This window comes from Pimephales promelas, chromosome 21, assembly GCF_988280905.1.
Source record: "Pimephales promelas chromosome 21, fPimPro1.hap1.1, whole genome shotgun sequence".
In the NCBI taxonomy this organism is placed as follows: Eukaryota; Metazoa; Chordata; class Actinopteri; order Cypriniformes; family Leuciscidae; genus Pimephales; species Pimephales promelas.
In genome coordinates this window covers 31,004,364-31,026,816 of record NC_142789.1, presented here as the reverse complement: position 1 = coordinate 31,026,816, position 22,453 = coordinate 31,004,364, and the positions used below count along the sequence as shown (strand labels likewise).

General features: G+C 43.8%; 1 protein-coding gene across 6 annotated transcripts in view; it reads right to left on the bottom strand.

Moving 5' to 3' along the window:
• il1rapl1b (interleukin 1 receptor accessory protein-like 1b) overlaps nt 1-22,453 on the bottom strand; it is a 113,379-nt gene that overhangs the window by 29,811 nt on the left and 61,115 nt on the right. For all 6 annotated transcript variants that reach the window (XM_039664211.2, XM_039664213.2, XM_039664212.2 and 3 more), the window contains exons 4-6: nt 20,092-20,278; nt 19,018-19,171; nt 7,732-7,806 (exon numbers count right to left, since the gene is read on the bottom strand). In XM_039664211.2, the coding sequence (XP_039520145.2) occupies nt 7,732-7,806; nt 19,018-19,171; nt 20,092-20,278 (416 nt within the window). The remainder of the gene's footprint in view (nt 1-7,731; nt 7,807-19,017; nt 19,172-20,091; nt 20,279-22,453) is intronic.

Here is a 22,453-nt window from a genome sequence, read left to right as displayed (position 1 = left end):
AAATCCACTTACAGCAGAAGTCTGAGACGCCACGGTTCCAGATCTGGCGCCGAGAGACAAACCTGAGGAATATTTATACACTTCAGAGCCGTTCCTCAGTCCTGTCACACTAGCATGTGTCTCGCGGGCCTGGCCATCATCAATGTCCATAAACACATGATACAGTTAAGACTGTCTAATGCAGGGGTCACCAAACTTTTTTATCTGGGGGCCACATTATCGTTCCTGACTGTGATGGGGGGCCGGGGCTATATAAAATAGAATTGTGTGACCAAGACCAAACTGACCACCAGCAGGCCTCATAGTAGAGATTACTAGCCTGGCACAGCCATATTTGTTTATCATTAATAGTTGTTTGCAAAAGTAGTAATCGAGTCTTCACACTTTGTTTTAATTTGAAATACCACAGATTTTCCATTTATTTATTTTCGAATACAAATAACATCAAACCTGTCAAGGTAAGAAACATCTGCCTAGTTGAGGTGAGTGGCACTGGTAAGGATGAATGAAAAATTATAAATTATAGGTAGGCCTGTGTTACTATTTATAAAAATTGTGTACAGCACTTAATAAAGGTCAAATAAATAGGCCTATAAAATAAATAAATAAACATTGAAATAATAACAACAACATGAGTAATAGAACTAGTCAGCTCTTATGCCTATCCAGGTGAGCATGCTCAATAAACAACAAAATACCAAATGCAGACATGTTATTATTTTCCAAAAAGCAATTTAAAAAAATAGGCCATGACGACTTTTGGGGATTGCCGGTTCAAGTAGTGGGGGGCAGAGGGGTTGGGGGGCCAGTCAAAGGGGTGTGGCGGGCCTGATTCGGCCCGCGGGCCTTAGTTTGGTGACCCATGGTCTAATGAATATTCATGAGCAAATATTATGAATGCTCATCCTCTCAACCGACAGTGAATCTAATAAACATGGAAAAGACCTATTGGCAACAGTCTGTGGGTGGCAATAATCATTTCATTTGCATTAGTCATTACTTTTACTTTCATAAATGAACACTAAATTGTAAAAAAACAGAAATGATTTATGCTGTCACGTGTCAATATGCCTGTCATTTCTCTGCATCTGGTCAAACCTGATCTAACCTAATCTAACCTGTTCAAACCTGTTCAAACCTTATCAAACCTGTTCAAACCTGATCAAACCAGTTCAAACCTAATCTAACCTGTTCAAACCTGTTCAAACCTTATCAAACCTGTTCAAACCTGATCAAACCAGTTCAAACCTAATCTAACCTGTTCAAACCTGTTCAAACCTTATCAAACCTGTTCAAACCTGATCAAACCAGTTCAAACCTGATCAAACCTGTTCAAACCTGATCAAACCTGATCAAACCAGTTCAAACCTGATCAAACCTGATCAAACATGATCAAACCAGTTCAATCCTGATCTAACCTGTTCAAACCTGATCAAACCAGTTCAAACCTGATCTAACCTGTTCAAACCTGTAAACAAACATGTAACCAAAACCTTTGTGTGTGTGTGTGTGTGTGTGTGTGCGCGCATGTGTGTGACCTACTCACGTGGTTATAGGAACATCAGCGAGTCTCTGTTTATCGTTTAATGTCGTGTATAAAACATGAAATGACTTGACCTGAAAGTATTTGCGTATTTTCTAAAGCATAAACCGCAATTACACAGAGAATCCTCCATTTGATGAATGTTTTGCGTTCAGCATATTTGCAAGGCTTTCATGAATTTCTTTGCCTGAATCACATCATTCTGATTACAGGCTCAATCCTCCACAACCAGATGTCACATTCCAGCTTGTTGGTTTTGTGTTTTCATCTGAACGCGTGTCAGTCTGTATCTCAGCGCGGGTGGCAGGCGTGCAGAGATCAATTAAGCCTTTTGTTTCCATAGCAAACGGATCTGCAATCACACACACTCATTTAAACTCAGCATGTGAATATGATGTAGAGCTGAGAAACCCCACTGATGCAAAGCAATCTTAAATCACTCCAGATGTGTGTGTGTGTGTGTGTGTGTGTGTGTGTGTGTGTGTGTGTGTGTGTGTGTGTGTGTGTGTGTGTGTGCGTTTGTGAGTGTATGCGTTTGTGCGTGCGAGCGTGTGTGTATGTGTGTGCGCGCGCACGTGTGTGTGTGGACAGGAATAAAAGAGGATGTGGACTCGTTTAGGAGGATAATCTGTTTCCTGAGCCATTGTCACTAAACGAGACAGAATCTGCTTGTTAAGGGAGGCTTCGGGTCACACATGCTCTCTGAGCCTCTATTTAGCAACACAAAGCCTGCAATTATTGCTGTCCATTTGTGAATTTGCACTGTAATTTAGCTCTGAGAAATCTCTGCCAGTGGCTGCAGCTCACAGTAACAATGGCTCTGTCCTGAAGCCTGTTTCCGGCCCGAGATAATGCCGTTTACTTTTCCTTTTTCTATGCGACTGTCCCCTCTTCTGCATCACTGCGAGACTGCCTGGTGGCAACACACACATGTCCTCGGCCATGAGGCAAAATCCATGATGAAATCATGTTCAACTCCAGGGCAATCGGACACTAGGAGTCGGTCCTGCAATAAGAGTGTCTGTTGGCGGCACGACTGCAACACACTGAACTCATGATCCGACCCTAGCCTGAGGAGTTCAAGTCCTCCCGTCGTCAATCATTTCATCCCCATGAACATGAACCCATCCATACATCCAAGCAGGGTTAGAGTCGCCGGAGTCAAGAGAACACTCGGGACAGAATGCCAGTACGTTACACACACACACACACACACACACACACACACAAGCAGACACTGGGAGAACAAAGATGGACCTTCTTCTGAGAGGACAACACGCTGCTTTAAGAGCCCACAACCAATGTTTAGGCAGACATTTAAATATTTAATAAATTTCTAAATGTCTGAAACCGTCTGCATGCAGCAGTACAGCTGTGCCAGCAAATTACTGTAATTTGTTCTCTATAAATGTCAGCAGCCCCGCCGCCATCAGTGTAGGAACCTCAGAGTTGTGCAGCTCCAGCTTCCTAGCAAACCGCAGATCAGATCTAATCTTGTTCATATCCTGATCTAATCCCGATCTAACCCTAACCCTGATCATATCCTGATCATATCCTGATCTAATCCTGATCTAACCCTAACCCTGATCATATCCTGATCATATCCTGATCTAATCCTGATCTAACCCTAACCCTGATCATATCCTGATCATATCCTGATCTAACCCTGATCATATCCTGATCAAATCCTGATCTAATCCTGATCTGATCCTGATCTAACCCTGATCTAACCCTGATCATATCCTGATCAAATCCTGATCATATCCTGGTCATATCCTGATATTACCCTGATCATATCCTGATCTAATCCTGATCTAATCCTGATCATATCCTGATCTAATCCTGATCTAATCCTGATCTAATCCTGATCTAACCCTGATCATATCCTGATCTAATCCTGATCAAATCCTGATCAAATCCTGATCAAATCCTGAGCTAATCCTGATCTAATCCTGATCTATCCCTGATCTAATCCTGATCTAATCCTGATCTAACCCTGATCATATCCTGGTCATATCCTGATCAAATCCTGATCTAATCCTGATCTATCCCTGATCTAATCCTGATCTAATCCTGAGCTAATCCTGATCTAATCCTGATCTAATCCTGATCTAATCCTGATCTATCCCTGATCAAATCGTGATCATATACTGATCTAATCATGATCTTATTCTGATCTAATCCTGATCAAACCCCGATCTAATCCTGGTCATATCCTGATCTAATCCTGATCAGACGAAGAGAAATACTCAGACATCATGACAGATCTGAGAACAGAGATATGTAGAGGTATTGCTGGAGGAAGGGAACGAGACACAGGAGAGAGTTTGTTCACAGATCTGGTTGGTCACAGTGTCAGAGGGATTATGGATCTTTCATAATTAAAATAACAATAATAAAAAAGACAATCTGAAGATTAAAATACTTTTGTTTAATGTTATCTTAGTTATAGTTGAGTACCCTGATGCCCAGGAGCCTCAGCGGTGCTAGAGCTGCATCCATACATTTGATAAATCACCGAGGGCTCTCCTGATGGGAGGCTCTTTCGGTTTCGTTCTCGACACCCTGAAGCAGAAGACCGGCAGGGAATAATCGAAAACAGTTCCCGATGTGCGGACGCACACACTGCCTGGCCGCAAGCCCTTGTGGGGGACACTGCAGCGCGCATTCGCTGAAACCGATGTCCCGAAACGCACTTGACGCTGGATACAAACATCGGTTTTCTGAGGGTCTTCGCGGAGGAGCGATTCTCACTCATCCCTCCACGGGGATGACAGCTCTGCCATTTTAGTCTTGTTTTCGATACCCTGAAGCGGAGGACCGGCAAAATTCAAAACGGTTCTCGACGTTCGCTGCTCACCATTTAATATGCTCGTGGACAGATAAACGTAAATGACAGATACACATCTGGCTGTGGTGTGTCAAGTGACAAAAATGACACGTTGCCATGGAAACATTAAGGGGGACATTTTTGACAGTCTATGGGGGGAACGTTCTAAAATGAAAACTCACTCTGGGGAGTCCAAATATTTGAAACTTGAGCGTGAAAGAGTTCATATACAGAATGAATAATAAATTATGCTGGCTTATCTTTTTATTATGCGGTTACCAGTGCAGTTGCATATGGAGTGTTTTATGGAGCGCTGCATTTAAAAATCTGTTGTTCCGAATTGATTGTTCATTGATGGTATAAAGTTAAACCCCCTTAACAATTTGACATGCCCCCTCAGTCCTTCCTTCCTGCAGCCGGGCCTGTCATGACGCAGCACCAATCAGGATTGGTCTACATTCATTCATACTTCACATGTGTTATGCTAAGTGCGTTCCCCCAAAGTGTCATTCGCCGCAGTTCTCGTTCCCTCGAAAGGGAACATTAGATGTGGTCATTAGACCTTTTGCTCAATATTACAAAGAGATTCTTTGTTCCTATGAAAAACACTCAGGAGAAAAACATGAGAACTCGCAACCTGACGGAGAACGGCGGATAAAGTGAATTAGAATCGACTCGCATGGACTGGATAAACTCAAGAGGAAGATGATTTGATTCTGATTCCTGTAATGACCATTATGCTATAAGATTTCTGAAAATAAAAAGTACAAATCAACAGCTCCTCCATTTTCTAGGAAAGCTATCATCATCATTCCCAATCAATACAAACAGGCTCAGTGGATCCTGTACACAACAGACACTAGAAGACTAATAAAGCCTGTTATTTGCTCTGAACTGATCGAGAGACGTCGGCGCTCACGTTCAAAGATAAATCCATTTCAAAGAGATGAAGAAGATTAAAACATATTAAAGTGCTTAAATCTTAAAGCTCAATGGACAGGACAGTATAGTGATAATTCAGGGATCGGCAGTATCCTCTTTTACATTTACTTCCCAGAATGTAAGATATATAAAAGTTCAGCAGATACAAAGCATGTACAGTCCCCAAATGTACAGCAGAACGAAAGTAGGCTACCAATAAAACAATTCAACATTGTGTGCAAATAAATCTACAGCTAGTTAAAGGTTTCTGGAGGCTGACCAATGTCGATTCATTAAGATGAGGATTGTATTATCTGAGGGAATCAAGCTGGCCTTTTATCTGCCATGTAACTCTTGGCCTGTAACTTGGAAAGCTCAGCTGAATACAGATAAGACTTCCTCAGAGTAACGATAAGCTTTCTCTAATTGAGAGAAATGATGTAATATTGATCTGCTGTACCGCCTCACAGCTGTGACATTTACCAAACCGCAGCGGTCGAGGAACCGTGGGGCGGGGAATCGACTCGTGTCCGCGCAGTTGTAGGATTAACTGTAATTCTGCGCACTAGCACATGATATCAGGCTGATTTGCAATGTAGAAAACAAACTAAAACAAAACTAAAACTAAAGCGAAATATGCCATTTAAAAAAAAAGTGTACATGCTGTAAAATATGATTAAATTCTATTTATGATAAATTCAGCTGCCAAATTTTGGCAAATATTTTTCTTTATTTTACAGTAAAGATGTTTTCCATTAAAAATACTGACAATTTCACAGTTCAGATTTGATTACATTTTAGTCGTCTCACTGTGCATCCAAAGATAACCAAGCAAAAATAAATAAAAAATGTAAAAAACTAACAACACGTAGGCTTTTCCAGAAATAATAATAACGCTTATGATATTAAAGTTCATGTTTCAGTCTTTGATTCATCAAGATGCTCAGCTGCACCAGAACCAACACCATCTCAACACTAGAAGAGCCATTCTACCGAAAGGGTGACATTTCTGTCCCCAGGACATTATATGTATAAAATTGCATGAAAATTTACTCCAAAATACATTTTATTATTAAGCGAAATGTCATGCACATTAAGCTAACTACAAATTTAAAAAAAAAATTTCATCTGAACACCATCTCAACACAACTACAGACGGATTAACACAGGAAGAGCTTCTTTCTTGTGTTTACTATACAGAATTGTAATATATTCATACTGAATTGCAAATGGCAAGAAGAATAAACGAACCACAATAGTGTCATGCGTGCCAGCCTTCTTTACATCCCTCTGGGGTTAAACACTGTAAACTCTTATTACACTGCGTTTATAAGCAACATCTTCAGGCCTGACCGCTCTGAAGCACAACTTTACCGTCCAGCGCTAAAGTAATCCACCAATCCACTGCTGACCCACTTGCCTAAAGGGTTCTTGTTGAGTCTCTGGCAACCGTGCTTGCACATTGCTCTGGATTCTCAAGAGGTGCATTCAGATGGAAATGAAAGGCGGGTGGCATTTAGCGAGTGAGTCAGGCCGTGTTGGGTGGCCGTCTCTCGTGCCCGAGTGTCCGACCTCATCGCATCAGCGGGTCGCCCGCGGTCACGGGTTCGGCTGAGGACGACAGCGCTCTGGTTATTACAGCAGCCAAAGAGACTCCACTAGACGTGGACTGAGACACGTTTGTACAACTATAGATCTTTTATTCATTATTATCAAGCCAGAAAACATAAGTTCAAAGATGTTTTTGAACTGACAGCTTCATTTCTGCATCTTAGAGACACTTCTCTTCAGTGAGAATATTTCAGGGTTCCTGATGGCGATCGATCGGCTTGAGCTCCAGATGAACAACATCTACTTAATCAATGGAGTAACATATATATACCAAATACAGTAAACTTTGACTATAGTTAGAGGAGAACTGGCCCCTGGCATTGCCTCTTTCTCCATTATCCGGAGATCACAGAGGTTTTTCATTCTTTGCTAAAGATATTTGGTATTATGTACAGCTCTAATCTGTTAAATGCAACTGTAAAGCATATATATATATATAGAGATATTATAAACATTACGATCATGATGTTCTGTAAAGCTGCTTTGAAACAAAGTGCTATAGAAATAAATGTGAATGGTTGACTAACTCTTCTAGACGCCTTCACCGCTGATCTGCACTTCCACTCGAGTCTCAGCGCTCGTTATTTCCAGGGGTTAGTCTTTGTGACAGTGGCATCATTCATGTTCACTCAGTCGAGTCAGTGTCTCTGACACTCATTTAGCCATAAACGACCATGAAATGCAGCACATAAAAGCTCTATTGTTTTACAAAGGTGCAATTCTGACACATTACACAGGTGATCAAACACAGCACATTCATCTGAGCGGAGCGCAGAAACACACACTAAAGCCAGAGTCTACACACACTTTCACAGATCCGCCTTACCCGTCTGCATCTCCATGACGCTCAGCTTGTTCTCGTACGGGAAGAGGATCTTGGGCGGCTTGTCAGTCAGTGGCGCTGTGCAGGAAAACAGACAACACAGATGATCAGTTACGTGTCAATGCCGTCATCTGTGTCTGATATCAATGCATAAACAAACGTTAAATCCTAAATGACAGTCATTCTCAACTGTCTTTGACAAGTACGATCACACTGGTTAGAACTGAACACACTCCATCAGTCAGGGTCCTAAACTAGCGGATCTCATTCCTATCAGTGATCAATTAGAAAAAGCGTTTTTAAGAGGCTTAAAGTCAGATGACGATGAGTGTGTCAGCTGTTCAGAAGCGCAGTGTGACCGGCAAATCCCCCACATTACTGTAATGAGCCTTTTCACCACCAAATATGCATTGATTATTTAGTTTCATGTAAAACAGACTCTGTTCAACACCCAGATAGAGGGAGTTCGCTCACAGAAACTGAGACATGTAGAAGAGCAAGAGTATTTGTGGCAGTTTGAGCCCCTGTGAATGTGTGTGTGTGTGTGTGTGTGTGTGTGTGTGTGTGTGTGTGTGTGTGTGTGTGTGTCGGCATCCCTCACATGCTCCTCCTGTATATCTCTCCATCACTCCTCCTGTTGTCCTTCTGTATGGACACATTATTCCACATTTGATCAACGTTTAACCTCCATTAAAAAGATTCATGCGTTCACTGAGCATAAATCTTAGCTGGGCTGTTGTTGAGTTTAATGAGAGCGAGCGCGGTCTTCTGATGTGCCAGGTGTTCGCTCAGATCCTCCATCACGGCAGCGTGGGTTTCAGTTAGTGAAGTTTGTCAAGGGCAGAACTGAACGTGGCAGCTTTCACTTTAATGTTCGAGCAAAGAGAACAGATGGCTAATGTGTGGCGCTCACATCTGATTGGCCAGCTGAGATTTCCAGAGAGAGAGAGACGGTTTCCCTCGGAGCACTCCAAACATTTATAATCTCCGGCTAACATCTTCTTGTAGACTTCTGGAGTGGAAGCGTCTGTTATCTGACGGCCTTTGTGTGTTTTGTTGAGGCACAGACACTGACATTCACGTTTATTCATTCAATTAAAACAATCAAGTGCCTCGTTTTGATTTCCTCTATAAAGTCTCGACACGAGTGGTGTTTCAGAAACAACACACTTCTTCGTGCCACAGCGAGGGGACATTTACTCTATCTCTTAATTAAAGATCATATCACACCATTTCCTTCACAAGGGAAGAAAATTTCACTTCAAAGAAAGAGTGAGAAAAATCATTTCTGTAAGTTCACCAACTGGAAATGAGGCAGACTTATTTGCATGAGAAAGATTGACGTTTTTAATATCCAGGGCAGCGTCGGCTGGATTGTCGTCGTCGTCTGAAGGAAAAAACACTGTCGAGCAATGTCCTCATTACTGACAAAACAATGCGTAATTAAAGTAATCATGATTAATTACCATTCGCTCACCATGTGCACATCTGCTTAATTATAAGTTTGGGGAATTCCTCCAGATCTGAGTTTGGTTTGGTTCTGTGGTGTTGATGGAGCGCTTCTGACCGCATCTTCCTGAAGATGGCTGGATTCGCTAACGGCTGGAGGTTCGTCGCTCGCTCTAATTACACAGAAGCGCTGGAGAACGGCCTGTCATTGCAGGGAGAGACGGGGCTAGACGTCTACGTGACACGAGCCGCTGCAGAAGTCGATAGAGTTCTCCCTCCACGAAGCTCTCCGCGCGCACGGCCGCCGCTAACCTACGGGAGGTGTGCTAGCAGGGGAACCAACGTGTTCATTAAGGGGACGCGCTGACACCCCGAGTCCCCGGAGACGGACCCTCGCAGGACAAGCGGGACGTTAAAAGCAGGTGGAATAATTAAGAAAAAAGAGAGAGCTCATTTAAAAGGGCTAAATCATGGCTGTAAGTTAATTATGTTGCCTTGGCTTACACAGGGGATTCCCATAGATTTCCTCTTAAGGAAGCTCATTAGCAAACACACACTTTTGAAAAACAGCACAAAATAAGCTGCCTGATGGCCGCGATGTGATTGACAGGTCCGTCTGACGTCATTATTTTCGTGTCGTCATAGAGGAGAGGTTGACACTAGATTGCACAATCCATCCAGCCTTAAAGCGTTGTAGACATAAGAAGTCGGCTCGCGCAGGAGCGTCTCTAATGAGAGAAAGCCGATGCTCAGATCCTCATTAAACTGCTGACATGCTGAAAAGGAGACTTGCTTTTAGGATGTAATTTGAGCTGTTCGTTTATTCTGCAGAATTAATACCAAATATTTGGCTCTCCTAAAGGGATATTTAGTTTCAAACCCTCTTTCATCTGTGGAACATCTGTGGAGTTTTTTGCCCATACAGAGAAAGTCAGTCTCCAAGAACGATCTTCAAGATGTCCTCTTATGACGTGGTTAGGGGCAAGTTTTCATTTCAGAGAACTATCCCTTTAATGTGCTATGATCAGTTTGTGCCTTTTGAAACGCCACAGTAACGGAAGGGTTAGCGCCTTCAGTCGGCGCGGCGCGGCGCGGTCGGAGTCGCGCTGGAGAACGCCGGCGGCGGCGGCAGGAAGTGCAGGGATCGGGTCGTAATCTGAGCGTTTTAAAGTTAATCAGCACAGAAATGTCAGAGGGCTTGTCTCACACACTGCGTCCTCGCTGTGTCAGGCGCTTCTGGAGAGCCCGCGCTCACATCTATTCTCCGAGTGCGCCGGCGTAATCAAGCGTGACCAAGAGCGACTGAGCTCTTTAATTAGACAGACACGCATTCATTATTTGTCCTTTTCTCAGAGGAGATTAGCTGGAGCCGATGCTTTGTGGGAGAGATATAGAGCGGCGTGTACCTGAGACGGGCGCTGACACCGCTCCAGGAGGCTCTGACAACAGACAGCCTCACACGGTCCGGATACACGTGTGTGTCCATGTTCAGCTCAGAACTGAAGGCACACTATTGGAGGAGGTTTCTAATTAAAATAAATGAATCGATGTGAAGGTTCTAATGAGCAGATGCTAACAGTGCTATTTAAAACGCTCTCATTAACCCGTCAGAAGGCTTTTGATGGCAGTGTGTGTCGGGTCACATCCTCTGGCCGATGAAAGAGAGCTGGAGAAGGTCGTGCGGCTCGTTTAGGGTCGAGAGACCCAGGCCTTTGAAGCGCGTCTGCTGGCTCGATATCCGCTCGATGGGCCAACACAGGGTTCCAGCCAAACGTTACCCCTCGGCTTTTGAAGTCACTTTGTTTGCGCCACAGAAAGCATTCGTTAGGCTGAAGATCTTTCCGAGAGCATTAGAAACATCTGACTGGCTTTTTGTATCCCCTGAAAAAGAGCAACCAAGGTTATGGTATAGTTGCTTTGAAAGTGAGTGTGGTGGTTAGAAAACCGTTGTGAATCTGCTTTCTGATGCACATCAATGCGTCAGGTCTTTTTTTAGTGTTAGATGTGGGTTAGATTCAAGCGGCAGACTAACAAGCGTGAAGAAAACAACCAACAGAAAAACAGTGTAATCCAGCTGGGTTTAGCGCACCTTCTCCAGTGGTTGGCAAATCTTTGTTCTTAGTGTGTTTCCTTTGCTAATTTACAGAATCAGTGGGACCCAATTAAACTGGTGAGGAAGATGTGCTCCGCTCCATACGGGAACAGAAGAACATGTTCAGAAGTGGATTCCTCTCGGAAGGCTCAGTTCTGGGCCCAGCCGGAGCCTGTGATGTTCAGCAGCCGTAGAGAGAGCAATTACCTTTCTGTCTCAGTCCTGACATGTCTTAAAGAGACCCCCGAGCGGAGCATTAGCCGTATATAGCAACTAGCCTAGCCTAACCCTAGCCCCACGGCAGCGGAGCTCACAGCGATGGACACACGAGGACCAAACTGATGGAAAGGTCAACGGGACGAGACGCCTCATGCATATCAGTATAACGGATCATTTATTGTAATTATTAGGTGAGGATGAATTGTGTGTGTGTGTGATGTTTCTCCACAGATCTGTAGTATACTCTGACTGGAGCACCAGTCTTTTATTAGACTCATCACTGGAACAAACATGAAAACACAGCAGGCAAAGACTCGTTCTCAGATCTGACAACAGGGCATCATGACGTTTGCGTAAACATACACGTCAAGTGGTGTCATCGATACGCATTTTGAGCTATCCGCGTGTATGCGTGTATGTCTACGCCGTTAAATGTCTGAGCGAAACAAAGCAAAATGTAGATCTACATCTGGGGAGCGATATTTATAGGATGGTAGGGGAAGACTCATAAATGCTATTAACCCCAGTGACGGGGTTGGGGTAGGTCATATATTTATACAGTAATGTAACGTTAAGTCAATGCCGTTCATAAACACGCCATACATATGTCATACATGCACCATTTCATGAGATCAGTCTGGATAAAGATAATCTCTGACAAAGCATTTTTTCTTGATAGTGCAGTCTAATTAGCAAAAAATCAGAAAGCTTCTGCTGTTTGTGATGAGCGAGAATTTTGTCTGTCGTCAGTCTCTGTTTGTCCTGCTCACCATCTGAAGCCGCTTCGACCCAGAGGATCTACAGTCAGATGTCAGGGTTAGAGACGCAGAATTCAGGCTGTTGTGGGGACTAAACTTTTAGAGAAGTGTACCTAATAAAGTGTGTACACACACAGGACAGACTTAATCTCTCAGGGAACAAGCGTTAATGAGAGACAGACACAGCGAGAGGGAAGACAGCTTTCTGAGCAGAGAGCCATGCAAATATCTCATCCAGCAATTCATTTTTTTTCTTCCCTTGAACCTCTCCCGCAGAATAATGATCCCAGATTCACAGCAGTCACCGGCAGCATGCCAAGCAGAAATTGGATTTTGGATGAATGATCAGAAGGTTTACATTTCATCAAAATTCCCACGGTTTAAATTCAACCTTGCAGAGTCGGAAATGAGAGCAGCTCTTGTTCGCTTCACCTGCGCAAACACACACACACACACACACACACACACAATAATCTAAATGTTTCGCCTTTTTTCAATACTATATTTTAATTGCCATGACAATAAAACTGATTTGATTTGAAAGATTGAATTGAATGAAATTGAACAGAAAGAGAGAGAATTGTAAAGACTGTCCATATTCACTTCTTCTTTTAGCAAAAAGCACAAAACGTCCAGAACGTTTGAATAAACTCCTGATATCCCGCCAACGCAGCACAACCACGAGTCTCAATAACTAACAAACAACACAAATAAGCGTTTCATCTACATTGTGTCCTTCATATAGCTGCCTTTCATATAGCTCTTACTTTCCAAATTTTGATTTGCCTCTCTTTTTCTTTAGTTTAATACATTTGTCTATTATTTAGTCCAAATGATCTTAATGGTTAATCAATGAATCATTTGGCAAACCTATAGAATTTCATTTCAGCAATATACAGTATATGGATTTGAGAACTACAGAAATAAAATGTGTGTTTTTTATGAACAATTACGTAAAATATTCATGATGAATATTTGTTATTGCTAATTGATTTCACATGGGTGGTCAGAGAGGTGGGCATGGGCTAGGTCAGAGAGGTCAGAGAGGTCAGAGAGGTGGGCACGGGGCTCATCAAAGGGTTGGTCATCAGAGAGAGGGAGGCAGAACACCGAACTCTGTTGTGTCCAGACGGGAGAATGTATCTCGATCACACGGAGAAGCTTTAGACTCACAGTCCATACAAACATGAAGGAGAGTCCGGCTCCTTCTGTCCTGACCTTCCCCATCTGCAATAAGCTGTGGTAAGAGTTGAGTCGGGGGCTTTACAGGCTGGAGCATTTATTTTTTACAAGTTTGACTTCTCCTAAGAAAACCTCACACAAAAATAAGCCAAATAAGACTTATTTCCCCTCGAAAATATCATCTGGAAGGATGAACAAGGTCTGTTCCACTTGCCCTTGAAACAATGTGCTATTAAAACTACAGGAAAGTGTTCAATTATATAGGGATGATGTGTTTACTGACAGCTCAAGACTCCAGCTCTGCCTGAGAGGCAATTACTCCATCTTGGAAAATATGTAGCTAAAGTCTGGGCAGGTCTGGGGCATAAAAATAAAGCACTTCCCTTCTTCTTATGTTATATTCTTTCTTCAATGATGTACCGCTGAATTTCATAAATAAACCAACACCTTGAACACATAAAATATTCCTGACATATTTTGACATTATGCATCTTATTTTGATTATTTTGTTTTAGTCTGCAGTTTCCAAATGAACCTCTTGAGGCAGTAGAGCAGTCTAAACAATACTTTACTGTGTAAAGAGTGTTCTGGAAAATCTAAATCACAAGATCACTGAATCTTTCTTTAATATGTTTGAAGTTGATTGGATGTCTGATATCATAGTATTGAGGGGTGGATTTGAAGACGGAAAACTGAGTGATTCCCAAAAGACGGTTTAAAAAGCAGAAAAACTATCAGTGTGAAAGCAAAGTGTTTTTAGTTTTCATTAACAGCAGTTTAACACCCTGAACATTGAGACACAAATTGACTGATAATTTGCCAGAGAGACGCATTAATTGATGATGTGTGATCGTCATTACAGATCCCAGATGTATGAATTCATGAGACAGCTGGCATTTACACATACTCCATTAACACTTATCATTCGCAGGAGAGAATGAAACGGAAACAATGAATGTGTTCTACACATGAATAAGGACACATGCTGAGCTCAATGAATGTGTGTATTTTCACACACACAACACGATCTAATGCTGGCTGCAATCTAAACGGTCACACTCCAACACAAATGTGCCTCTGCCACCCCAAACCACACCTCTAGCTCCACCCCTAAACACACCCCAAACCACACCTCTAGCTCCACCCCAAAACACAGCCCAAACCACACCTCTAGCTCCACCCCTAAACACACCCCAAACAACACCTCTAGTTCCACCCCTAAACACACCCCAAACCACACCTCTAGCTCCACCCCTAAACACACCCCAAACCACACCTCTAGCTCCACCCCTAAACACACCCCAAACCATACCTCTAGCTCCACCCCTAAACACACCCCAAACCACACCTCTAGCTCCACCCCTAAACACACCCCAAACCATACCTCTAGCTCCACCCCAAAACACACCCCAAACCACACCTCTAGCTCCACCCTTAAACACACCCCAAACCACACCTCTAGCTCCACCCCTAAACACACCCCAAACCACACCTCTAGCTCCACCCCTAAACACAGCCCAAACCACACCTCTAGCTCCACCCCTAAACACACCTCTAGATCCACCCCTAAACACACCCCAAACCACACCTCTAGCTCCACCCCAAACCACACCTCTAGCTCCACCCCTAAACACACCCCAAACCACACCTCTAGCTCCACCCCTAAACACACCCCAAACCACACCTCTAGCTCCACCCCAAAACACAGCCCAAACCACACCTCTAGCTCCACCCTAAACACACCCCAAAACACACCTCTAGCTCCACCCCAAACCACACCTCTAGCTCCACCCCTAAACACACCCCAAACCACACCTCTAGCTCCACCCCTAAACACACCCCAAACCACACCTCTAGCTCCACCCCTAAACACACCCCAAACCACACCTCTAGCTCCACCCCTAAACACACCCCAAACCATACCTCTAGCTCCACCCCTAAACACACCTCTAGCTCCACCCCTAAACACACCTGTAGCTCCACCCCTAAACACACCTCTAGCTCCAACCAAAAACACATCCAAACTACACCTGTATCTCCGCCGCTAAACACACTAGGCTTGTTTGAGATGAGCAACATCTGTGCAGAACCGGTCACCGGTGATCAGTGCGAGATGCATGCCGGTTAGAGATGTGTCCGAGAGCGGTCCGCCTGGCTCTGATGTCATGCCGACAAAAGGTCAAAAAACTCTCACGACTGCAAGGCGCACGTGTCGGATTCTGCAGTCTGAATGCTCATTGGTTTAAACAACCGTGATGTATTGTGAATCCTGTGAATCCCGCAATATCCGCCTTTGATCTCACAGGTGTCTGATCCACTGCGAGAAGCGAGATCTGTCCGGCTGGCCTTCACTCCTCCTCTCACTGCAGCTCCTGCTCTCCACTAGATTTCAGGCGAGGCAAGGCGCATCTCAAACAAGCCTACTGTAACAACTCCCAATATTAGCGAGATTACACAGACTCAGATAAGTACGGTTCCCCCTTCATATGCAAATTTGTGGCCAATCGTGGAACAGCTGTGACATCATCAGAGCTCGTGCAGCCGCTCTTGAGAAACTGCGCTGGCTCAGTCCTCCGGCTACTCTCTCTCTCTGTCTCTCTCTGTCTGTCTCTCTGTCTGTCTCTCTCTCTCTCTCTCTCTCTCTCTGTCTGTCTGTCTCTCTCTCTCTCTCTCCCTCTCTCTCTCTCTGTGAGGACACGTGAAGTTTGAAGTCTTCAACCCGACTGTCACCATTGTATAAAACTCTGTGTGGATCTCTGACCTGAATACGGTTCTGAGAATCCAGAACTCATCAGGATGGAGGATCCTGTGTAATTAATGAAGAACACTTTAAAACAGCCCGTCATTTAGCCAGGCCGCACTAATGAGCTCTAAATATAACCACATTAGAAATTCTCCTCCACGCTGGCCGCTCATTTATTTAAAACTGCTCTGGGTTCAGAGGAAAAGTGCCTCCTCATCATAAGCCACACACATCAGGCCGACGACTCAATCCCTTCTAGGGGGAGACGAGGCTTCCCTCCATCCAAAAGCTATGCATTTTCCCCATAAAATTTCTGGACAAGATGTATGTATTTGTCCAAACTAATCAAGTAAAGAATAATTATAGATTTACATTTTTTCAAGGCTATGAATAATTTGTCATTGTTTGAAATGAAATGGTGTACTGGTATTATGGTAATATGTTCTGTTAATGAAGGGACACCATTTTTGCTCTTTGCTAAGGAGTATTGTATGGTGTTCTGTATGAATAGAAGTTTAAAGAGGGTTTTTCTGTATGTACATGGTTTTTTTTTTCTTCTTAATGTAGAATGATGTCATAAAATAATGTTTTATTTTTGATTGTAATAAAAACTGTTTTACTACTAAAACTGTCTCTAACTCTCTCTCTCTCTCTCTCTCTCTCTCCTCACCCATATTTTTCTTCTCTCTGCAACAAATCTTCGTTTGTTTCTGTCCTTCTTCCTGCTGCAGCTGTTCTCTTCACTAGTCCCTCTCTCTCTCTCTCTCTCTCTCTCTCTCTCTCTCTCTCTCTCTCTCTCTCTCTCTCTCTCTCTCTCTCTCTCTCTCTCTCTCACATGTAATATGGCAGTACAGGAACCATAAGGTGAGATTCTGTCTCGTTATTTTCCAATCAGTTGCTACGACGACAGCAGTTTGATTGACAGATCTGAAGTTCATCTGACAAGTGACGTGCTGAGCCACAAACAACACAATACACACTAAAATAACACACACAAAGTGAGCACTGAATCATCTATGCTCATATTAGAAAAGAACAAGAGAAAAAAAATCCTAATAAAATGTTGACATTAAATATTGATTTTTATGTGGGATGAGCTTCCCTGTTCCTGTAGATGGAGAGGATGGGGAATAAGTCTCGCTCCGCCTGCACAAACACACTCGAAAGCTTCAGTGTTTCCTCCAAACCCTCCCTGATGAAGCACACACTGCCTGTGACCCTGCCGACCCCTCTCACCCTAACCCTAACCCTAACCCTTCATCTGGTGATCAGTGGAGCTCACACCGGAGACAGAGCTCAGACGTTCATACACACACACACACACACACACACACACTGAGGCAGATCTCTCCTCCAGATCTCTGTTATCTAACGCTCCATCTGTAGAGCATCCTCTCTCGGCGCAGGATCTGGCTTCGGTTAGGGTTTGCCATATTTCTCTGGCAAAGGCCCAATATTGACCCACTCACTTCCTGAAGCATTGTAAAATAATCACGATCACAAAGCAACAGATGCTGCGGCATTTGAAGCCCATCCCAGGAGCATGAAGCTCATTTCTCCGTCATTATATAAGAGTGACGAGATGTCTATGAGTCGAGTAACGTCCTCCGGGGCGGACGCTGTCCTGGTCAATGAGATATCAACACACGATAAACTGAGGTGAACAGCACGATCGCCAGTGTGATTTATCGGCTCGTAAGCTTTACGTGTCTTTCATATTTTTTCTTCACAAAATAAAACGGTCCTGAAAGCAGGACTGGATCCTCAGCAGCAGTTCTGGCCAAGCACAGGCAGGAGGTCATACTGAATATCCACACTGATGCTTCCCAAACCAGAACCAAGAGCTGTACACTTATGAACGCTGCTGATGAGAAAATAAACACTTCTGACCATGACTAAACGTGTGTTCTGAATGTAATGGGTCAGCACGCATGCGCACTGCTCGTCCTGAGTGCATATCTCTAGAAAATCACAATAAAAAACCTTGAACCATCAATAGACAGAAGCATTTATTCAACATGTCTATCTTTCACAGCTGGGACATCAGAATTAGGCTGGCATACTGTAAAGAACTTAATGTGTTTTATGTTTGTTGTATTTAGAGCACAGAACAGTGTAGTTTGTCCTTCGGCCGCCGAAGACGTTTCCTGCACTGTAACTGAACTGGAAAGGCCTCATAAAAGCTGAACTGAATTTGAATGGAAGTAGCAGGAAGGACGTGTGACGACTGTCCATCATCAGCAGAGCCCTAAAGCACATGAAGTAAACTGGTCATGGACTTTTGAAGAGCAGCCAAGTTGAGGCTCTTAACACTGTTTCGTGCTGAGCACAAGCACTTCCTGTGCAGATGAGCACTTCCTGTGAACGAGCACTTCCTGTGCAGATAAGTACGTTCTGTGCAGATGAGCACTTTCTGTGCACGACGACCACTTCCTGTGCACAACCACTTCCTGTGCAGATGAGCACTTCCTGTGTGTAATCACTTCCTGTCCAGATGAGCACTTCATGTGCAGATGGGCGTGTCCTATGCATGAGCACTTCCTGTGTGCAACCACTTCCTGTCAACAAGCACTTCCTGTGCAGCTCAATATGAGGCTAATGAAGGTCATGGCAGCCGTCACTGACCGGCCTCAGCAATGCAGGATCAGATCAAGATCGCAACCCTAACACACAATCCCTCAAAAATCACACATTTCAGATCAGATCCAAACGATAAAACACAGTTCAGCTTCTGGAGGACCTCGTTCCTGCACACTCGCTCCGACACAGACCTGAGCCCGTGTGTACGGGCCGTGAGCTGTGGGAACGCCGGCCTCCAGGAGCCGGAAGCGACGAGCTCATCTTACCTGTGACGGACAGATCCGTGGTCCTCCGCACCACAAAACTCCCAAACTGTAATTCACAGGTGTAATTCCCAATGTCGTCTTCCCGCACGTCTTTGATGGAGAGCACGTCGGCCTTCCTGACGACGCTCGGCCTCCACTGCTTCGCCCGGCACTCCTGCGTCCGGAAAACAGAGAGCCGTGTTTAATGCAGCTGCGATCTCGTTTCGCTGGAATGACACGTTAATGAATTGCCTTCAAGTGGGCGGCTTTCAGTGATGTCTACAGACTGCGGCGTTACTGATCTCACACTTGACAATGTTGTGACAACAGCTAGAGTTTCATCTATGAATTGTTGCCTTGGCGACGCCTGCCAAATGCCTGTCAATCATTTATTTATCGCCTATTATTTTCCATGTAGATGAGCAGATGAGTTCATTATTAAAGCAGTGAACCATGAGAAATGATAACGCAGTTAAGCAGTGTTAATCTCAGCAAAGATTACGTTTCTTATTGTCAATGAGAACAGACACAATTCATTGATTTGAATGAAAACATACCACTTTTGAATTAGAAAAAAAGACCACTATAAGATATTAAAAATGTTCTTAGAAGAAGAAGGAAATGATTCAAGAACTGCAAACGAGACCTCTTATAGCCACGGTTTGAAGACTGGTAGTGATTCAGATCAAATGAGTCATTTGTTGGAGAATCAGACAGTTTTATCAGTGGGTTCATCGCTCGCTCTCTGTGCCGGATGCTGTGATGCTAACTAAATGCAGTCATGTTTCCAGCACGAAAGTCCACAGCGATCATCTGTCTTTGATTCAATTTAGCCGGAAACTAAAGTGCAGCAGACGTTTAATTTGACACACGTCTGCTTCAGATGAATTAGTGCTAGCGTAGTCTCACGGCTGGCAGAAACTGACCGGCTCCACAGTTTCTCCGGCTCATCAGAGGTCTTTTTTCTGCATTATAGCTTCAATTTATACCTCTGGACGAAAGCGGTAAAAGCGTGTTTTTGGTAAGATGGAGATGAAGATGATGGGATGAAACAAAATGAAGAGTATTGTAGAAAAATAAACAAGGTGACCGTACCTTGTACCAGGTGATCTCTGGCTCTTTCCCGGACTGTGTGTAGTCATCTATATCAGGACAGAGGATGTCTTTGCTCTTGCTCAACTCGGCCTTCTCAAAGTACCTCATCTTGGAGTTGTAACAGAGACCCGAGTTGTTCTCGGCCACCGTGAGCGACATCGACACTTTCATACAGTACGAGGAGTTCCTGCAAAACACACAAAACCAACACGATCAACAAGCTTCACACTATACACACACTATACACACACACACACACTGACAGACGAAGGCAAAAGGAAATCAAATGTCGGCACTTTCATGTCGATCAGCAGGAGATCTCACAGAAATCCCCTTAATCATTGAAACAAGTCTTTATGGGACTAATGCAGTAAACGCTCAGTCACAAGGGTCGGCCGTGTTTTCCCATCATTCTCAGCAATTGTTTGTTTGCTTGTCTTCGGTACCAGACATCTCAGATCAGCAGAAATGAGAGCAGGGAACCAGCAGGCCATTGCTCAGGTTTGTTGAAGGATGCTCTCAGCGGACGCCTCTTACTGCCACAATTGAATTTATTGGAAAACAACTCCCTGAACAGAAGAAACAACACAATGCAGAGCGGAGAGAAGTGCTGACTCGAAGACTGAACGGAGACGTCGAGGACCCAGAGAATGAAAACTAAAGCTTCACATCCCTCCACAACATGTTATCCACTCTTCCGGCTTCAAAACAGGGTCTTATAATTAGTCTGCGGTTTGATTCTCTGGTGAAATAATACAACACTGTTCCTGTAGCACTAAACACAGCTCTCCTTTATATACAGGACAGCAGAAGACAGACGGGCAAAATCAGACTCTACAAATGATTAATGAACCGTGAATGTGGCCCATCAGCGTGACTTCAAGCGATTTAAATTAAGCTATATTTAAATCAACGTAATGAGAATGAAAAAAACTAGTACAATCAAGATGTGGATGGAGACTGGATGAAGACCAGGGCCTGTTTCCTCCTGGCCATTTCATGTATCTGATTCGTTAAAACAGTTTCATTCACACTTGCCCACATAAACGTGTCGCAAAATGAATATAAATCCGATCTTCAATTACCGCGTTCATGTCAGCGCAAGGATTTTATTTATCATCAACTAATTTCAAGATAAAAGACCACGATAGGACAGAGCGGCATCAGCAGGGGTAAGATCATTTAGTCTCGCTTTTTTAATGAAGACGATTGCGTTTTGAGCATCTGCAACTTACTTTCTGCTTCATTTGTGGCAGTTTGAGCGTTGGCTTGCGGAGATTCATCTGCGGCGATGTGTGTTTTAAGCGATGCGTGCTAAAACCTACATATGTGGTTTCGACAACCAGATGTTTGAGCGATCGGATTTAAATCCGTCTTTCTCTAGCGCTATCCGATCAGAGAAACGCATGAAGTGACCGTGTGTAGTGTAGGCTCATGCTGTCAGCTTGAGCAGGGCATTTTTATGAGGCGGAGATGCAAATTCAACATGGACACACAGACACACAAACACACACACACACACACGCCCCGCGGCGCTACCATTGGGCCTGGGCAGGCCTGGGCCCACCCATTTTAGGTCCGGGCCCGCCCATTTAGACCAAGGTGAGAGATTTTCATTCTAGCAGTTCATCCAATAAGCAGCCCGAGAAAAGCTTTGAGTGAAATCTTCTCAGCCAATCAGCAGCTTCTACCCCACTGGTGGACTCTTAAGCCTGCTCAAAGGCTGCATCTACACCAGCAAGTGATCCAGTGAAGTGAATGACGTTGGCACGCAAGCTCAATGAGACAGACACAGACGGTAGCTATTAGCTAATATGAAACGCAAAGCAGCTTGTTTGTGATGCAGAAAAGCGCTGAAACAGATACAGTATGCATTTTCTTAATGACACACACACACACACACACACTCACAAAACAAATCCACTATATCAGCACATTGTTAAATGCAGGTCTTGAGGTAAATGGTGACTGTAGCACATATGATTTCAACTGAAAATGAAACTAAACTAAATATTATCTATTAAAATTGATATCCTAGCGGACAAAGAGATTCTTAGCAAATCACCACTTAACTGTCTGTTTCTGACTGACATATATATATACAGAGAGAGAGAGAGAGAGAGAGAGAGAGAGCAGGTAATGTGCTTGTGTTGTGAATGACAGGATCAGATGAATACGTTTCTCCTGAAGTATAGTTTAAGCTCCACTGAATTTCTTCTTCATCATTCGCTACAGTGTTTCGCTTCGGATCAAAGGGTGTTTCAGTTCAGAGAGAGACTCCAACATCTTCTTTCCTAATGAGGGAACTAATGAGCCATTGACAGGGAACAGCCTTTCCCTGTGAGGTCAATGACGTATTACA